Here is a 19,956-nt window from a genome sequence, read left to right on the forward strand (position 1 = left end):
TTCTCTCAGAATTCTGATGTCTGAGCCTGTGTGCCATTCCATAACTGGGGCCACTAGCAGGTCAAAGTAGTGAGAAGAAAGAGGAAAAATGACCCCAAATACCCCAATACTGATTTCTCTTAAATTTTCATTTTTCCTCTTCAACCTACCTTCCACTGTTTACTTCTCATATTCCTTAAGGAGTTGGGGTGTTTTGTATTAGTCTTCAGCTACAATTTGTGAGACAGATAGGCTGAGGGCTCACTTGCCTTGGCCAGCAACCCCAGTCCCAGTAGTATTCGCTTTCCAGCAATTAGTGAACTCTACATACCACTTGCATCTCCCTGTCCTTCCCTGTTTGGGAAGGCTTTTAGGGATGCTGGGTATGCGGGAAGTTCAGAGACTTTGAGGCAATCTGATTTGCTTTGTCAGGGGAGTATTGTCTAGTAGTCCACATGTGACTCATTTGCATATTGGTAGCTTCAACCTTCCAGGAACCATAATGATCCAGTGTCCCAATTTTATGTTCCCCTTCTGGGAACATACCCTACTGCTACTACAGTCATTACCCGTCATACTTAGTGTCATTGTTGGTTTGTGTGTCTGTTTCTTCCTTGAGGTTCCTTGAGGGCAGAGGATTTATATCTGCCTTCTGAGCTCCTTTAGTCTCTGGCACATAGTAAGGAATGTGATCTTTAAAATATTTTTAATTATCTGACTTAGCCTTAAAATTGATTTCTGGAATCTCAGCATCATGAGTGATGCCCATGAGTGGGACTTTTCTGGTTTTGTTAAACGCGGCTGCTAACAGTAATTATATCACAAGTCTCTGAGAACTAGCCCATAATTACAGTGTCTCATCCTTCAGAGGTTCAACACTTCACAAACATGAGTGTCCTGGAGCTAGGGGCAGAGATCCCATGGAATCTTCTCTACTTCAGAGACAGGTAAACTACAGCACAGGGGAGTCAGATGTCTTTCTATTCAACCTACGGTTATTAATCACCATGAAGAAATGGAACTGGAGAATCTGAGTCAAACCCAGACTCATAATGGCAGTTCTGATTTCAATTTCCTTCAGCTGCATAGCAGACAGCTCAATATGCATTTACAAGTCACTCATTCTTACTTTTGCATTAAGACATCATTTCAGACGACGCTTTCTGACTTCCTCCGTGTCTCTGACTGCATTAATAACCAAATGGGTGGCGCGCCACGCTCCGCTGACATCACTGTGCCCCAGCCCTGCCGTAGCGTTTCCATTCGAGTATGGAACAAAAGCCTTAAAAATGTGGGTTGGTTTTTTTTTTTTTTTTCAGTTAAAAAAAAAAAAAAAAACATTTACATTCCACCGGTGTGTGAGTGCATGTTATTTTCCAAGGCTTTTACGTACCGGGGGAGCTTTGCATCCGAGAGGTATCAGCAAGATGTCACATCAGCCATTCACCTACATGTTCTAAATTGAGCACCTGCTCTGTCTGGCTGGATGCTACATTTATCATATCTCTGGGAACAGCTCCACACCCTCAGGAACTACACTGAATCGCACACACACACCTCACACTGTCACAAAATTGCTTCAGATGGGAATTTGATTTCCTCCAGAGAATTTTAAATTCCAGCAAATGGGTGCCAGTAAACAGAGGATGCTTCAAAGGCCTGTGCCGTACACTTCTGCTTCGCGCAGATGCAGCAGGGAAGCCCAGCAGCCTGGAGAGCAGGACCCCCAGCTCCCGCCACAGGAAGCCACAGGAATCGGGGCCCCCTCCCCTGCCGGGGAGCCCACCGCAGGGCACTGGGCCGTGGGACTCGGTGAGGGCCCCCGCAGCTCCTGCTAATCAGCCTTATCTCCTTGTTCCCTCGCTTTATCCCTGATGCCTTTATTCCCTTTATTCCCGCTCTCCCTTGTTCTTCATTTCCTTCACCACCTGGTGGTCAGTGTCCCCGAGCTGGGCCTTCAGGATTATTTGCTTTACCACGTATGGCAAGACGCACAGCCATGGCAGGGACTTTCATGAAGACAGCTCAGGGTCCCCAGGAGGAGGGGGCGCAGCCTGGCACCCTGCATGGGAAGTCCCAAGGTCAATCAGGAAGTGGAGACAAGTGGTGGGAAACGTGGGCAGGGGCTTTATTGTGGTTTCTGTGGGAAGAAATGGGGCGAGCTAATGTAAATAAGTTAGAATCGGTTAGTTTGAATGATTCCAGAAGGCTCTGGGAGAAAGCGGAGCTGGCCCTAGCTGCCTGGTACCTGGCGCTGGTGGTTAGGGCAGGTGGGTGATGGGCCGGAATGTGAGAGCATATGAAACAGGCTGTTGGGGGGATGGGCTACGGATTGGTTAGTTTGCACATGAGAGGTGTCCCTGTGGTTGTCTGTCGTCTCCAGGAATCAGCCAGCCCTGGGAGAGGCAGTCCCTCCTGATGTCAAAGCATCGAAATACAGCAAATAAAACTCATGGTTAATACAGGGCCTTTACCACCGCTCCTTCTGTCACCAGCCGTGTAAGAGGTACTTACAAAGCACATCACTGAGTTAAACTGGACTGAATTCGGGGTCTGAATGTGTCATTAAGAAATCACCCACTCCAGCTTCTGGAGCTACCTTGAAAAAATACTGAATGGGAACTTCTCAAATGAAGCCTAGACTGCTCTCCAGACTTTGGTTATTTTTTTGAAGATTTTATGTATTTATGCATGCATGAGAGACACACAGAGAGAGGCAGAGACACAGGCAGAGGGAGAAGCAGGCTCCCTGAGGGCAGCCCAATGCAGGACTCGATCCCAGGACCCTGGGATGATGCCCTGAGCCGAAGGCAGACGCTCAACCACTGAGCCACCCAGGCGCCCCTCTGCTTATGTTTTTCATCCATAAGTATTCTCATTATTTCATCTATCTCCTTACATTCCTTGTGGAGATAGACGTCTCCAGAACTCCAGGGCTCCCATATTTCCCAGCCCAATCCAAAAGCTTCAGACGTTTTGACATTTTTGTGTGTTTTTAGCTGCTTCTTTTTTCTCCTCCTCCTGAAGGAAAAGCGTCAATGCCAGTGAGTCATACACAGAACATGGGTTTTTTTAGAGCCGAAAGGCCCTTAGAAATCACCAGAGTGAGTTGCCTGCAAGAGAGGTGCTCTGCTGGTCAGACAGGAGAGAAGCATCTGCCGACAGAAAGGATGGATACGTGTCCTGGAAGAGTGGACTCAATCATAGCAATACCGTAATACACTCAGCTACTTTTTTTTTTTTTTAAATTTCAAGACCCCACTGATTTCCCTTTTTTGCCCACTTCCGGTTCTCCATGGGAACCATGCATGTGGGATCTGTTTGTCTATATAAATTAATTCTGAAAGCGTTTACTAGGTACTTGTGAGAAGCCAGGCATTGAACTCGGTCTTGGGCATGCAAAGAAATTGCTTTCCTATTAAGGTACATTTTGTGGCCCCAAGGAAAATGTAAGTAAGTAGAGAGTAAAGGCATCAAAATGTTGTAGATTCTGCAATGGGAATCTTTATCAGTATTGTGGGAACCTAAAACAGGAAGCAGAAATTTCCTTTCTGCCTATTTTTCTGATCTGGAGAACAAAGTAGGTGACTTTGTAGAGCGTCTCTACTTTTGCTACACTCTCATATTTGTCTTTTACTATCAGAGGTATCCATAGACTCAGCTGAGAAACTAATTGTTATCAACACCAAATTTCTTGCTTTTGGCACGATGACTATATTAATTTTCCCACAGGAGGGAGTGGTGTTGATGAAAAGTCTCTTCGTGGAAGGTCTCTACTCTCTACCTCTCTGTGGCCCTGCTTCTGGCCGACTGTAGACCTATTGAATAGGAATGTGGGCTTTGGTGTGTGTGTCAGAAGATTTAAAAGTATGAAAATATTTGACATAGAATGTTTTATTTCACAGGAGCATATGTGACTCCATGATTATAAACCACCCAAGATGAGACAATGGCATTAGCTAAAATATTCTGAAATTGGAAATAAGTTTTTTTTTTCCTCAAGTGATGGTAGTAGAGGGGAAATAATGCCCAGAGAGAATCACTTGATGCGGTAAGTCAAAGCCATGGTCAATACATGTAGGGAGCAGAATGTAGAAAATCTGAGTGGGGCTAAATCGACTCTCCAACCTACATGGGTGATCTAGAGATTGGTCTTAAAATCCAAGTTTCCCACTGGAGATGTCCACATCATGGTTTCTACCCACTAACAGGTTCTGGGAAACTGTTCCAACATGGTGCAACCCAGAAACCTGCTGTCTATCAACCACCTTTCCCTTCCCTTTCCCTCCACGTCTTCTCTCTTCACCATTCCTTCCCTTCTCACCTTGTTTCAGACAGCAGGAGTAGGACGTAGGAAAAAGAACAACAGAACTACTTATTAAAGAACCAAGCCACAAACCTTTGCCTCTCTTTACCTTTGTGTTTTCTGATTCTGTCAAGGTGAAATCATCCGCTATAAAAAAAATAGAGATTTAGAGAATTGTTCATGAAGTCCTTCCAAGAGGAAATGGAACCAGCCACCTTCCCTCATCCTCCACTCAACCAGACAGTGATATTAGGTAAAATTTGTCCACAGCACCTCAACTCCCTTGCTGGTATTTAGGTTCGTTTCCAACCGAGAAGCAGTTACCTTTTTCTATTTGCTTTGTCTTTACTGGTGAGGAATTTATCAGAAGCCAAACTCCAAAGATTGTCTTGTGTTTCTTGTTTTATACTTGGAGAGACCACTTGAGTAAAATCAAAGTTATTTTAAAACCTAAAATATCACTATACTGTAGCTATTTTGCCAGATAAGCTATAGTCATATATTTAGCCTGTGTGCGCTTTCTGCGTCTAGCATAATGGCTTCTTAAAATTAAAGATATAAGTTAGCCCTCCATCAGAGAAACAACACAATAGTAAAGCTTCCCAAATTGGCATAGCAAAGTGTTGATAGTAGACTCTAGAGGGGGCAGACAGTCCCTGAAGAATAAGCGAAGTGTTGAGTGGAGAATACAAACCCAATCCGCTCAGCAGTTGCTCTGTGCTTATCTGACTTTAGCAAGAACAATGACAAAAACAACAACAGCAAACAACCTGCTGGGCACTTACTCTATGTTATATTTTTTATGTGTATTACTTCATTTTTTACTTTAAAAGATCATTTTGAGGGATACCGCATAATATCTCCATTTTGCATATGAGAAGAATTTAATTTTAAATTTTAAATGAATTGTCCAAATGATGGAGCAGGGATTCAAACCCAGTCTTTTTTTTTTTAATTTTTTTTATTGGAGTTCAATTTGCCAACATATAGCATAACACCCAGTGCTCATCCCGCCAAGTGCCCCCCTCACTGCCCATCACCCAGTCACCCCAACCCCCCGCCCACTTCCCCTTCCACTACCCCTTGTTCATTTCCCAGAGTTAGGCGTCTCTCATGTTCAAACCCAGTCTTAATCCACATATGAATATTTTGCCTTTGATCCTCAGAGCACCCAATATGGTGCTTGCTACCTAAAAAAATAATTAAGATTCATTTTTGGATAATTTAGCCATGAAATACAGACAGAAATGGAAAAAATGACCCAAAGGGATCACCAACCACCCTATTTTTATTTTTTTCCTATAGCCTAACCATTTTCCACATATGCCTTCATGCAACATTTACTGAGCATCTAGTATGTGCCAGGTACTGTGCTGGATGGAACACAGAAACAAATAAGACACAAATCCTGCATTTAATGGGTGCATAGCTCAATAAGAGACTTTGGGGGGCAGGCATAATTTTTAGACCATGAAACAACATGCTGGTGGAGTGGTATTAGCAGATCATCGGGCAGGCCCAGCTGCCTAGAGGAGGGACTTTCCGGCAGAGATGTGAAGGAGGAGCAGCAAGAGTAAATGGGAGGAGGAGTGAGACCCTCCTAGATTGAGGGGAGGTTGTGAGCCCAGGTGGGACAAAGTGATGCTGGGGAGTTCCAGCAGTTCATTATTGCTGAGTGAAACATGTGACATTGGCAGCATCCGCGGTGATCTTGGACAGGGAGGCAGGGGCCAGAGTGAAGAGAAGCTCCCCAGACACAGGAGGGAGAGGGAGATAGAGGAAGACAGAGGAAGACAGAGCACAGATTTGGTGGGCAAGGCAAAGAGGAGCCAGAAGGACTGTTCTAGTACTGAGGATATAATCACAACCAGAAATGCAGGTCAGGTCTTTGAGTTCTCTTGGGTTCTCCCTGAATTTCTCTCATTTTCAATTAGATGCAAACTAGCTCCTTTACAATTGCGGTAGCTATTTCATGCAAGTGTCATAACATGTCTCAGCCAGCAGAGGGCACTACGTATATATAAAATGAACATTCTGCACACTTAGTGGGTTTTTCCTCCTATTAAAAATAATTAATCCAGTTTGTATAATAGAGAAAACCATTTTGATAAGTGTGAGGTATAAACAAGGCTATATTTCAGGTGAGTATAGTTTTGCTTTTCACAGTATCATAAAGAGAGTCTAACAAAGCCCAACTCTTCATTTAAAATAACTGGACTTGACTAGATTAATTTTCTGACCAAATTTCAGCATTCAACTCTTCACTTAACTGTACAGTGTGAATGTACTGTGCCTGGATGGTTTGAATGCCTGGCCTCTACCTTTCTCAGAGGACTTGTCTCCATGGGGGAACCCTGAAATTTGACCAGGAGCCAGAACTGTGAGGAAAGACAGGCATCGCAGAGGCGATGCTACGGTTCCCTCTCTTGACAATGGCTGTTGTGCAAGGGGCTCCTAGGAATTACCCTGGAGACCCCAGCAAGGTTTTAAAGAGAATTTCCTTCGTGGCACCATCTGTGAGTGGTCAGGAAAACTCATGGGAAACTAGCATGGGTGAAGGAGTGAAGGTAGGTTTTCTGCAGTCAGGAAGGGTCTCTGCATTTGTGAACCCCACATGCACAGGGAAGTCAGAACCGCTCAGACACCCCGCCAGACTGAGACAAAAGTCTGAACTTGCTCTGGCTAGGATTTGGGTTGGCCATCTGCCTAGGTGAGCCCAGGTTCTCTGGGAGACGGAAGTGGAGATGGAGAAGGAGGGCGAAAGCCCTGATGGAAGGCCTTATGGCCTAGAGAGGAAGTGGGCTGGGTGGGGAGGCCTGCAGGCTGGGAGGCTCATCCCATACCCATGAAAGGAGGAGCTGGGGACTGAGATGGGACACCTGACCACATCTTGGCTGACTCAGGGAGGAGCTCCAATGAAGGGATGGTGTATCTTTGTGGCTGCCGCACTACACTAGTTTTTAAAAAATTATTCTTAAGATCCCCTTTGTATTCCTTAGGTCTCTGATGAAGCTGTGTGAACAAGCTTTTTTTTTTTTTTTTTTACTCCAATAACTGAGGTGCTATTTTTGTATAGATGTCAATTCCTATGTCCCTGAGTCATGGTTCCATTCAGTATATTCCATGAATATATGTCAATTCCTACATCCTTGAGTCATGGTTCCATTCAGTGCATTCCATGAATATATGAAGCTTGGCAGCTTCATTTGAATAATCTCAATATCTATAGATGAAGGAGTTGTAGCTGTTCTAAGGGATTTTTAAAATAAAGGCCATTGTCTATACGTGTTCAAAAGATGCAAATGAATTTTTATCTCAGCCAAGCATAAGAAGAAAGTATCTGCAAAAGCTCCTCCAGCAAAATTCAAAGCCAAATAAAAATGATCTTGTTGTTTGCTCTTCTGGGATTATTAACACCTTTCAGAGCTTCCTTTGGTTAACATGCAATTCAAAGTGGACTCGATGTCTTTAGGAGTATTAAAATGGATCACATGTATAATACTTTATAATGCACTTCCACATGGAAGATCCTGTTGGATCTCATGATTCAGTGAGGAAAGTATTATAAACAATTTACAAAGAAATGGAGCCTCAGAGTTACCAGACTGGAGAATAAGGGTGCGTGTACTGTCTTCGCACCGCAGAGGTGTATCTTCCTTTAAACCCTCCTGCTTCTGTGAGCTGCTCCTCTCTCTCCAGTTTACAGGCAGCACCTCAGTATGCACCTTTCACTGAACCAAAATGCAAGTCCTCGATGGAGCCACCTGCCTCAGTGGTTCTGGGCTGTTGCACATGCTGCTCCCCCTACCTGGGAAAGTGCCTTCCCCCCCTCTTCCCTTTCACATTTAGTTGATGACTTCCTACCTTTCCTGTAAGATACACATCAAGCAACACCTGTAGAAGAGAAGTCTTTTGTGATGTGATGTGGTCTGCTCATGTCCCTTCTGTCGTGCCAGGGCATTGGTCACAGATGGTTATCACCCGCTAGCTTCTAAGCTCTTTGAAGAGAGAGAGCCTTGGGATCCCTGGGCAGCTCAGCCTTCGGCCCAGGGCGTGATCCTGGAGTCCCGGGATCAAGTCCCGCATCCGGCTCCCTGCTTGGAGCCTGCTTCTCCCGCTGCCTGTGTCTCTCTCTCTCTCTCTCTCTCTCTCTCTCATGAATAAAAAAGTAAAATCTTAAAAGGAAAAAAAGAAAAAAAGATAGAGACTTACACACTGTTTCCATACAGTAGGCAGTGTAGTTTTCGAACAGAAAAACTGGAAGGATTCTGAGCACTGCAGGGCCTTCAGGGAGTCTTAAGTATCAAAACCTAATACTTAATTAGACCTCATTTCAAAGAAAAGCAAGCCTTCTGTATTATGGAAACTTTGGCTAAGAAATCTTTCTCTTTTGGCAAAAAAAATGTCTTTATGGATGTATTGATATTAAGTAGGTACGTTTTGTATTTTTTCTAATTTTGGTAGATAACTACCATGAGAGAGGAAAGAAAATAATTTAACACAATTCCAGAGAAACAAGGGGCCTAATTTAAAGTCCTAATCAATGTATTACTTAAAAGTTGGGTAATACATTGTTCACCTGAAAACAGTTGAACCTGAGAAGAAAGGATGAAAGGAAAAATGATAATTGGGGTTCATTGAGGTAAATTAAGGCTGTTGAATGTGTGAGATTTTTCAATACTTAAAGTAAAAGTTAATATAAAGTGCACAAAAGATGGCTTTAATAGAAAATAATGTTCTGAAAATTGATTTTAATAAAAAGGGAATTGTTAAAAAAAAAACTTGGATAATAAAAATCTTGACCATTAAAAAAAAAAAACAAATTTAACCTGTAATTTTCCCATATATCATAGAACATGGGTGTTTGATAGACATAGGCCATCAAATATACTGCGTTGAGTTGCAAAAACAAAGTTATCATCATATGGAGGCTTTTTTAAGGCCATGAGGAAGCCACATTATATTTCTTATCTTTTTTTTTTTTCTTAAGATTTATTTACTTATCCACAAGAGACACAGAGAGAGAGAGAGAGGCAGAGACAGGCAGAGGGAGAAGCAGGCTCCATGCAGGGAGCCCGACATGGGACTGGATCCTGGGTCTCCAGGATCAGGCCCTGGGCTGAGGGCAGCGCTAAACCACTGAGCCACCCAGGCTGCCCATATTTCTCATCTTGACAACAAAAAAAAAAGCATTATGAACTGTGATACAATTTCTATGAATGATGTCTTTTTTCAAAATCTAATGAACCACGATATGGCGATTTTTAAGAAGCTGTACTGAAAAAATCATGTATTTCCATTTCACTACTATTCAGGATTCTCCAACTTTCTCTTAATGCACGTGAGTTACTTTCATAGAAAAAAATTAAACTAATCAAATTTCTATCAAAATTTCTATTAGGTTTGTGCTGTTCAATAAAGGCACTGTCACATCATCTGCCACTTCTAAGAAATAAAGCACATGATGGAAGCTCAATAAAATCTACAGTCTGAAAATTTGGCTAGCAAGAACTTAGTCATCAGAACTCCTGATGCTTGTGAGCACACTAGGTTTACTGAAAGAGAATCTGAGGTTTAAGAACCTCAGATATTAAATGTGATATTAAATCTCTACTTTGAAGGGCATGCAATATATTAAACATTATAAAGTATATGTAGATCTTATAGAATTATAAAATGAACACGTACATACTTAACACCCAGTTAAGAATTAGAACAGGAACATTGAAGCACCCAGGGTCCCTGCCTGGATTGCATTGTCTCCTAGAAGAGATCACCAGCCTCAGCTCTGTATTAATTATGCCTGTGTTTTTATTGTTTTGTCATACGTCTATCTCCTAACAATATTGTATTCTTTGTTTTAAGGCTATAAGTGGCATATATATGGCATATATATGGCATTTACACACATGCCTCACCTTTGATGACTTGTTTTTTTATTCTTAACATTGTATTTGAGATTCAGTCCTACTGTACCATATTCCATTTTATTTGGTCTCTTAGTGGACTTTCAGGCTGTTTTCAGTTTTTCTTCTCCCAAGGTGCAAATAATGCTTCCATAAATATTCTTTTAAGTTTTAAAATATTTGAGAGAGAGAGAGGGAGAGAAAAAATGCGAGTGGGGGGAAGAGCAGAGGGACAAGTGGGACAAGCAGACTGCCTGCTGAGCTTGGAGCCCCTATGTGATATGGGGTTTGCTCCCATGACCCTGAGATCATGACCTGAGCAGAAATTAAGAGCTGGACACTTACTCAACTGAGCCACCCAGGCGCCCTGTTTCCATAAATAGTCTTGTAATTGTTTTCCCTTGCATGTTCGTACAAACATTTCTTTAGGGTGAAACTGTTGGTTACAGAAACTACATACTTTTAAAATTAAGCAATAACAAATTATTTTCCAAGACAGCTGTACCAACTTATCCTCCTACTACAATTTCACGAGAGTTCTTGTTGCTCCCTGTTCTCACCAATTATCATCAGACTTGTACATTTTGTCATGTGGTTTTAATTTGCATTTCTTTATTTTCTTCCAGAAGTTTTCATGTTCTGCCTTTCTCATGTAAGTTCTTGACCCATCTAAATTTTATTTTTATGCATGAAGTTATATACTTATCTATTCTTTTCAAATTCTCCTTTTTTTATGGTTAAAAAATAATTTTCAAAAAGAGATTTTTCTTCTTCCTTATCTCTAACCTGACCTCTTTTGAAGAGACTCAATGGATTTATCAAAGCATAGGAACAGAGCTACAGAGAATATACTTTCTAAATATTAAAAATATAGAGAACTTTTACTGGATGTAAAACTCCACTAGTTCACATGAAGCCAAAACTGCTGAAAATTTACTGATACTGCTTTCTATGTCCTATAAAAATCAACCCAGGTTAGAATAATAATGGCTTAAGAAATCTCATACATAAACATAACTTACAAAGTTGACAGTACCCAATCATGAAATTATAATCACTGAATCTTTATTCATACCGGTGAGGTACTGAGATCTTAAAACTTCATATTTGATATTAAATATGCTGTACTGAATATGGTACAAATTATAAAATATTTTAGACAGCTGAGGCATAATCTCCAGCCTACAGAATAGTGAGTAAGAATATACTAACTGGGGGCAGCCTGGGTGGCTCAGTGGTTTAGCGCCACCTTCCGCCCAGGGCGTGATCCTGGGGACCCGGGATGGAGTCCCACGTCAGGCTCCCTGCATGGAGCCTGCTTCTCCCTCTGCCTGGGTCTCTGCCTCTCTCTGTGTGTCTCTCATGAATAAATAAAATCTTTAAAAAAAAAAAGAATATACTAACTCATATGGCATTTTCATCAAGATTACTAAACACTTAATGACAAGACACTCACCAAAAATCAGTATCTGTAACACAGATAATCCCGGTGCTGGGCTAGACATGCATAAAAGTGGATGAATGTAAAGAACCAATACACAAAAGGAAATGCAACCATTTAACAAGCAGCAATAGGCACCCAACCTCAGAAGCCATGAGAAACCATGGAATATATGTAGATCAGAATAATGATGTATAACTCTGAGTGTTGCAAATTAGCAAGAAATAATTTAATAGGTCTGACCGATGTTAATGAGAGTGTTGTGAAATGAGCATTGTCATACATTGACTTCTGGTGGTGTATATAATCCTTTTGCAAAGGTAATTTGAGGCAAACTGCACTGTAGGCTTTAAGGGGATCCACTTTTTTTTTTTTTTACTGCAATTTAACTTTATGGAATCTATCCTCAGGAAATAATTTGAAAATTTAAAAAAATCTTAATACACTAAGATATTCATTGCAGGGCCGTTCGACATATATATACATGCAGTAGTAAAAACGTTAAGTAGCTTAACAATGGTTTAGATACATGTTTAGATACATAATCCCTCTCCACATACACACAACACATACAATGAGATATTATATAGTTATTAAACAAGTCTCTATAAAACATTTCCGTATCTAACATGTAAAGAACAAAACCTAAATTATGTTAAAATTTAAATTATGTTAAAAGAAGAAAGTGAGCAAAATATGTATAGCTACAAGCAAAGTTGGATGAAAACCAGATAGTAATTGTGCTTGTTGAATATTTTTCCTTCTTCTAAATTTTCTTTCAAGACAAAAATTCCATGAGTTTGTATTGCTTGTATAATAGACACATATCAAATGAGATATAATTTTTATTACTAAAATTAACATTAGGGGCACCTGAGTGGCTCAGTTGGTTAAGCATCTACCTCTGGCTCAGGTCATGGTCCCAGAGTCCTGGGATAGAGTCCTGTGTCATGCTCAATTAGTAAGTACTCAATAAATATCTTTTGAATGGATGGTAGGTAATACACTCAGTAATTAGAAGTGCCAGGATTTAAAATTAGACCCATCTGGTTACAAAGCCCACACTACTTCCATCACGGTACACGGCCTCCTGTGTGACACGATGCAGAATTGTTTTTAAATGGCTAAGATCACTGCCAATGAAAACATGGTTAATAAATTCAGGAACAGGTGATTTGTACCTTCGTATCAGAATTATTTCAATGTCAAAACATATGCTCGGCAAAAGGTGAGAAAAGATAGAAAGCACACAGAGATCTTCAAGGGCTTTAATTTTCAAATATATGTGGTACATGGAAGTAACACAATCCACACTCATCATTATAGTTGTATGGAACATTTAACTAGTGAACACTCTTCTTCCCTTTTTGTTGTTGTTGAATTCTATGAACTTCTTTAAAAAATATTTTTTATAACAACACCATGGAAAATGTGTTACTTAAAAAAAAAGAGAGAAAATCTGTTACTTTAATTTCATGAATGTTAGGTTTTATGTCTCTTTTCCTTCTTTGCCCAAAAACACACCAAAACAAATTATTTGAAAATTCTAAAATAAGTAAAGTGTGGCATGCTTTCTTAGCTGCTTTGCATCCTGTGTTAAAATATTTTACCACTATAAAAGTTGAAAATAATTTTACTGGTTTTCCTGCATATAAATCCACATAAGCATACTTTTATGAAATATTTTATTAGCTAATACAGCTCTTCTTTAAAAAATTCTACCAATATTTTAAAGAAATATTTCCTATGAAAACATTATCCAAGATGTATTTTAATTTTTATGAATGTTAGGTGTTAAGTCTCCTTTCCTCCTTTTGCCCGAGACCTAGGCCCAAACAAAGTATTTGAAAATACTGATAAAATGAGGACACACTTTTTTAGATGTTTTGTATCCTGTATTAAAATATTTTATGATGATAAAAGTTGAAAAATAATTTTATTGGTTATCTTGAATATAATCTCCTACCTACTATACATGAACTAATCTATGGAATTAAGTCAATTTATTATCCCAAATGTAAAGGGCCAAGAACATAAGGGAATTACAAATACTCTGAGATGATGAATTTAAAGTAGATAGATATAAAAATACTACAGATGTGGCATATTTATTGTCTGTCAAGCAGAGGAAGAATGTTTATCTCTGTATTTGTCAACATCTTCAAGATAACTATTTCCCACTTTCAAAGCATTATTGTTGTATAGGTTTTATATTGGAGGAGGAGATTTATAAAACATCAACTTCCTCATCCAAAACCAAAAATAAATGAGGATTTAGAAATATGTTATTACAAAAGGTGGTGATCAGAGAGACGGTAATGAGGAAGTAAGATTATGTCCAATGAGCTACAGGGCTGTCAAGATGATAAATGCCTTTGCTTCATTCAAGATACAGAATCTTAAAATCTCATATGATAAATTTAGCTGGATCTTCTTTTCTGATTATGTTTTAACTCCAAATTTGGTCATGTACCATAGCAATTTTTATTTTGTCTGAATGTTAAAAGAAAACCCACTGGATTATAAAGATAGATTAATAAGCTATTGAACTTCAGTTGGGAACTAATCAATAGGAAATACTTATCTGGTTGGGTAAATAAATTTCAAGAGATTCAAAACATTACAAAATAAGTTGTTTTAAAAAAATTTAACTTGAAATGATAAAAAATATTAAAAGATATTAAAGCTCTTTCCTGAGGGCTAATAAAAGCAAAAATAAATTTAATAAACACATGGTTATACACAAATTTCCTCACAGAGGTAAAGAAGTTGTGATTAGTATAAGGATTTCAAGGAAGTGTCATTTCAGAAACTGCATTAGTCTATTCTAAGTGGTTTAAAGAGTTTGCGCTGGAGAGAAAATTCGAAGCACCTAGTTGGATACAAAAGGACTTACATATACCTTCGACTTATTAAATCTCATTGTTCTTTTACATATATTTTTCTTTAGAACTTTAAGATGGACATTTGTTTATGCAGTATTAAGTGATTTAAATGACAAGCCTAATGAGGCTGACATTCAATGGAGAACAATGAAATAATTTACCTTTTAGTAGTCAGAATAACTTCAAATCATCTTTATTATCTTCTTTTGAAAGGTCCCTTATTAAAGTTTGTGATTTTATTGACATAAATAAGGCAAAGTGTTTTCTACACACTTGTTTGCATCAGAGTGTGATGGGTTGTCTCGTTCTCAGTTAACCTTTAATACTCTGTACATACTATTCTGAAATACTGTGGTGAAGTAAGGCCTCGCATCTTTGAGCAAGATGCTACATAAGGGAGGGTTCGCTGTATTGGAAGGGTCTTCTACATCCCAAATTTCCAGCATACTGCAACCAGGCCTAAAAAAAGGGGAGGGGCACATACATATCCATATTAAAAATCAAAATATACAGGGAGAGTATATAAACTATAAAGTAAAAAATAAATAAATAAATAAATAAATAAATAAATAAATAATTTATAAAGTAGCTCCAAGATTTTTAGAGACTAATTTGTTTGATATTTTATTACATTTCAAAAATTTGCAAGTTCACCATTTAGAGATAAAAATGAAATTAAGGATGTTGCATTTTCATGTTCTACTTAATCAAATAACCCATGTATTATTAAGCTTAACGGTAAAAGTCCAATATCCTTTTCGAAATACATTACTTAAAAATTTATTTTCAAAATGAAATGTAAATAAATATATTTTCTAGGTGGTATCACCATCCAAACACAAGGCTAAGGCCCATGAGTAGCAGGAGACAAAGGAAAGCTAATCTAATTCCTGATGAATTTCCTATTTCTGAGCTTCACCTGACTTAGATTAACATGGAAACACACAGTCCAAGGCAAGGAAGGAAAGCACTTTTGCCAGATTTGTCCTCTTCAACCCTTTCCTATTGTGTGTGGGTGGCTCTATGATTGGACTGACTGGGATACTAGTTCTCACTGAGGAAAAACCTTGCATGCGAGTCAGTAAAGGGAAGAAGTCAGGGAAAATTGATAAATATGGGCAAACGTGCATAGGTGTGTAAGCACAGAAAATTCCCAGCACTGAAACAAGCTCCCTTGAGTCCTTCTGGCAATCAGTCCCCTTGCACAAGCTTAGCCCAGGCAAACACTGATCTTTCTGCAACATCATTTTGCCTTTTCTAGAATATTCTAGATATTTATAGTCACTGCAGTTTTTATATATTACGCGATAACAATTCCATCCCTTTTCCTTCGATCTATATATGTATTTCTATTTAAAATGCATGTCTTACAGGCAGCACATAATTGGATTTTGCTTTTGTATTTGGTCTACCAATCTCTGCCTTTTGACTGGAGTGTTTAGTCCTCATTCACATTTGTAAATACTGATACTGTTTGACTTAGGCTTTTTTTTTTCTATTTGTGTCATCTCTTTCTTGATTTTCTAGTTCTCTTTCTTGACTTCTTTTATGTCAAGCAGAAAGTTTTACTGCATCATCCAATTTATTCATTGGCTTATGCAATTTTTTTTTGTCTTTTTTTGTGGTTGCTCTAGATATTAAAACAGACATCTTCAATGTATCACAATTTACTTAACATTAACTGGATTACTTACAGACGATGATACATTTTATTTTTGTTTACTCCCTTGCTTGTCCTATTGCTGTCATGTATATATATATATATATATATAATATATATATTACATTGTAAACTCAAAAATACAATGGTATTATCTTTGCTTTAATTACTCATAAGTTTTTAAAAGATTTTTATATATAAAAATATATATATTCATACGGAGTGATTAATATTACCCACATTTTTACCATTTCCAGTGCATTTTAGTATATCCTATATATATGAATTTTGAATGATCATTTCAATGTCAGTTGACTTCTATTGTTTATGAAAAGCCAGACATTTATGAAATCATTCTTCTTTTGTTTCTTTCAAGATTTTCTCTTTTCTCTTTGTTTTTCATCAGTTTGACTATGATGTACCTTGGTGTGGATTTCCTTGGGTTTATCCTAGCTGGATTTGTTAAGTGTAATTGAATCTTTAAGTTAATGGCTTTCAGAGAAGAAGAAACTTTTGGCCAACATTTCTTCAGGTATTTTTTTCTGCTATTTTTCTTTTCTTTCATTTTTTTCTGGTACTATATATTACCCATGTGCTCAACTACTTAATAATACACAGGTCTTTATGGCTTTTGCTACTTTTTCTTCAATCTTTTTGATCCCTGTTCTTTGGATTGGCTACTTTTTCGTGATTTATCTTCCGGTCTTTGATTTTTTTTCCTGTTGTCATATCAAACCTATTATTGAGAGCTTTTAAAGAATTTTCATTCATTTATTATACTTTTCAGTTCTAGGGATACCTGGGTGGCTCAGTCAGTTAAGCATCTGCCTTAGGCTCAGGTCATGATCCCAGAGTCCCAGGATCCAGCCCTGCATCAGGCTCCCTGCTCAGCTGGAAGTCTGCTTCTCTTTCTTCCTCTACTCCTCCCTCTGCTTGTGCTCTCTCACTCTCTCTCTCTCTTTCTCTCCATCATTTTTTCTCTCAAATAAAGTCTTAGTATGCTTTTCAGTTCTAGAATTTCCTTTTTCTGGGGCTTTTGTCTCACTGTTGAGAATCATATTTTGTCTTTTATTGATATGTCTTCCTTTAATTCTTTGAACATTCTTAATTCCTTGAATATAATAATAACAACAGCTTTGCAGTCATCCACTGCTCAGTCCAACATCTCAATCTATTTGAATCAGTTTCTACTGACTTTTTTCCTGAGTTTTGGTCAGGCTGTCCCCCCTTTTTTTATTGGTCTGATAATTTTTTGTTGGAAATTGAACACTGGAGAAAATAAGGGGGCAGTGAGTCTGGAGTCTGTTTTGTTCTTCTGATGATTGTTATTTTCTGTTCTGGTAAGCAATTAACTCCCCCAGATGTCCTGTCTTGTGCAGCAACTATCTCTGCTCAGTTTTTTTAGATTCCAGCTATTTCTTCCTTCTATCCCTGGGGTTTTCTTTGTGTTTTTATCAGCCGGGGATTTGGGCAGAGTTATATTCATATTTGGAAACCTATCATCTCCGTATTTCCCTTGTTTTGGGGGGGTTCTCCCCAGAATGTGGAGTTGCTTTGTTACCTCTTATTCCTGCTCTAACATCTTGAAACGGTAATGACTTTGCTTTCTGTTTCCTGCTTCCTAGGGTGTGTGCAAGTTGGGAAACGTACATGGTCAAAAGAACAGGGAATTTGCAAATCTCACCAGGAGTTCTCTTTTAAGGGTAGCCATCTTGGGGCACCTGGGTGGCTCAGTTCATTAAGCACCCAACTCCTGGTTTCCCTTAGGTCATGATCTCAAGGGTCATGAGATTGAACCCTATGTCGGGCTCTACACTGAGCACACAATCTGTTTGAGATTCTCTCCCTCTCCTTCCACCCTCTGCCCCTTCCCCTGCTGACTCTAAAAGAGACAGATAAAATCTCAAAAAATGAAAATAAAATAAAATAGATAAAAAGATATACATTTTGGCTCTAGTTTTCATCTGCCCTTTTCCTAAGTTCCCAGGGGTTTCTCACAGGCATGTGTAGAATAGGTTTTAGGCAGAATTTATATTCAGATTTTCAATTTTGGTCTTTCTGTAGTGCTCTTGCTTCTAAAATGTCCCCTTCAAATATCCAGCTGCTTTGCTACTCACAGCTCATCTGCCACCATCTGTCCCCTAAAATCAGTAGGCTGTGATTTTCTGCTCTAGTAGGATCTGGAAGAGGGTGATTTAGGAAGTGCTCTCAGGCAAGAAGGTCACAAATTCAAAGACGTCCTTCAAGTACAAATTTCTTAAGTTTCTGTTTCTCTGTCACTTCCCAGAGACTTCAAATAACTGTATTTACTATAATTAAACCTAACTTTGGATGCATCCTGTTAATTGAAGTATATGCATATTGGAACTATATCCTTGCTTTAAGTAGTGCCTTGGTAGCTCTTAAGACATGGTTCTAGGGATGCCTGGGTAGCTCACTGATTGAACATCTGCTTTTGGCTCAGGGCGTGATCCTTGGGTCCTGGGATTGAGTTTTGCATTGGGGTCCCCAGAGGGAGCCTGTTTCTCCTTCTGCCTATGTCTCTGCTTCTCTCTGTGTGTTGCTCATGAATAAATAAATACAATCTAAAAAAAAAAAGACATGGTTCCAATATACAGGAGTCTCAATATGACACTGAGATCCATGGAACCATGCAAAGCAAGAACATAATTTTGACATGCTTAAGTTTCAGCTAATATAGTACCATGCAAAGTAAAGAGTGCTTGTGTTTTCACCCAGTTCTTATAACTGTAATCTCTGGGAGCAGTAAATCAACCTCTTGACAATATTAACTGAACTCTCTTCAAAACTGGTTTCTTATGGGTCCTATGTTCAATGTCCTTGGACATTAGATAGACCAGTAACTCCTAAATCCAGTTTGTCCAAACTATAAAATCCAATTATCACATTTCACTATTTTCTTTAAATGTCACATAGCCTTAGGCCTTTAGGTAAGGAGTATGTAATATTTAATAGAACAGAGTTGTGAAGAAAAGTAGAAGCAGCCAATTTTGTAAAAAGAATTGCCTTAAGAGAAAATTTGCTATCCCTTCTTTAGAATTTATTCCTGGTGTCTCAAAAGGCTATTAGGGATAGTTGTAGAATGTTTGTCTAAGTCTTGGGATTGTAGAAGACTTCTCTGCATAAATATTTACTTGCATTTTTAGAGTACAATTATAGAAGTAAAAACACACAGATCTTAGTGTACAGTTCCATGAGTTTTGACAAATGCATACACCCATATAAAAAACATGTCAACTGAGATCATGAACACTGTCATTATTCTAAGAAAAAGAAAAAAGTTCTTGAATCCCTTTTCAGAGTATCTTCCCACCACCACCTTTATCCCCTGCTCCACCAAAGCCAACCACTATTCTGATTTCTATTTCCACTAGTTTTGCATATCTTGAACTTCATAGGATGGAATCACATAGTATGTACTCTTCTGTGTTTGACTACTTTCATTCAGCATGTTTTTGAAATTCATTCTTTTTTTCACATATCAGTATTTTATTCCTTTTTATTGCTGAGTAGCATTCCAGTGTATGAATACACTATAAATTGTTTATTCATTTTTCTCCTGATATTTGGGTTGTTTCCAGTTTGAGATATTATGAATAAGGCGGCTATAACATCTTCTATGGGCAGATATTTTCATATCTCTTATTTAAATTTCAAGGAGTAGAAGTGCAACAGGGCAAATATATGCTTAAATTTTTATGCAAAGACTCCAAATATTTCTCCAACGTGGCTGCATCATTTACTCTCATTAGCAATGT

The 19,956-nt window shown here is 38.6% G+C and overlaps 1 protein-coding gene across 1 annotated transcript in view; it reads right to left on the reverse strand.

Annotated features, from left to right (window-relative positions):
• Positions 1-12,884: 12,884 nt before the first annotated feature.
• Positions 12,885-19,956, reverse strand: part of DPY19L2 (dpy-19 like 2) — a 94,770-nt gene continuing 87,698 nt past the window's right edge. Inside the window, exon 22 of the mRNA XM_072764720.1 lies at positions 12,885-14,976. Within this exon, the coding sequence (XP_072620821.1) occupies positions 14,826-14,976 (151 nt within the window). The 3' untranslated portion in view covers positions 12,885-14,825. The remainder of the gene's footprint in view (positions 14,977-19,956) is intronic.

This window comes from Vulpes vulpes, chromosome 7, assembly GCF_048418805.1.
Source record: "Vulpes vulpes isolate BD-2025 chromosome 7, VulVul3, whole genome shotgun sequence".
Lineage (NCBI taxonomy): Eukaryota > Metazoa > Chordata > Mammalia > Carnivora > Canidae > Vulpes > Vulpes vulpes.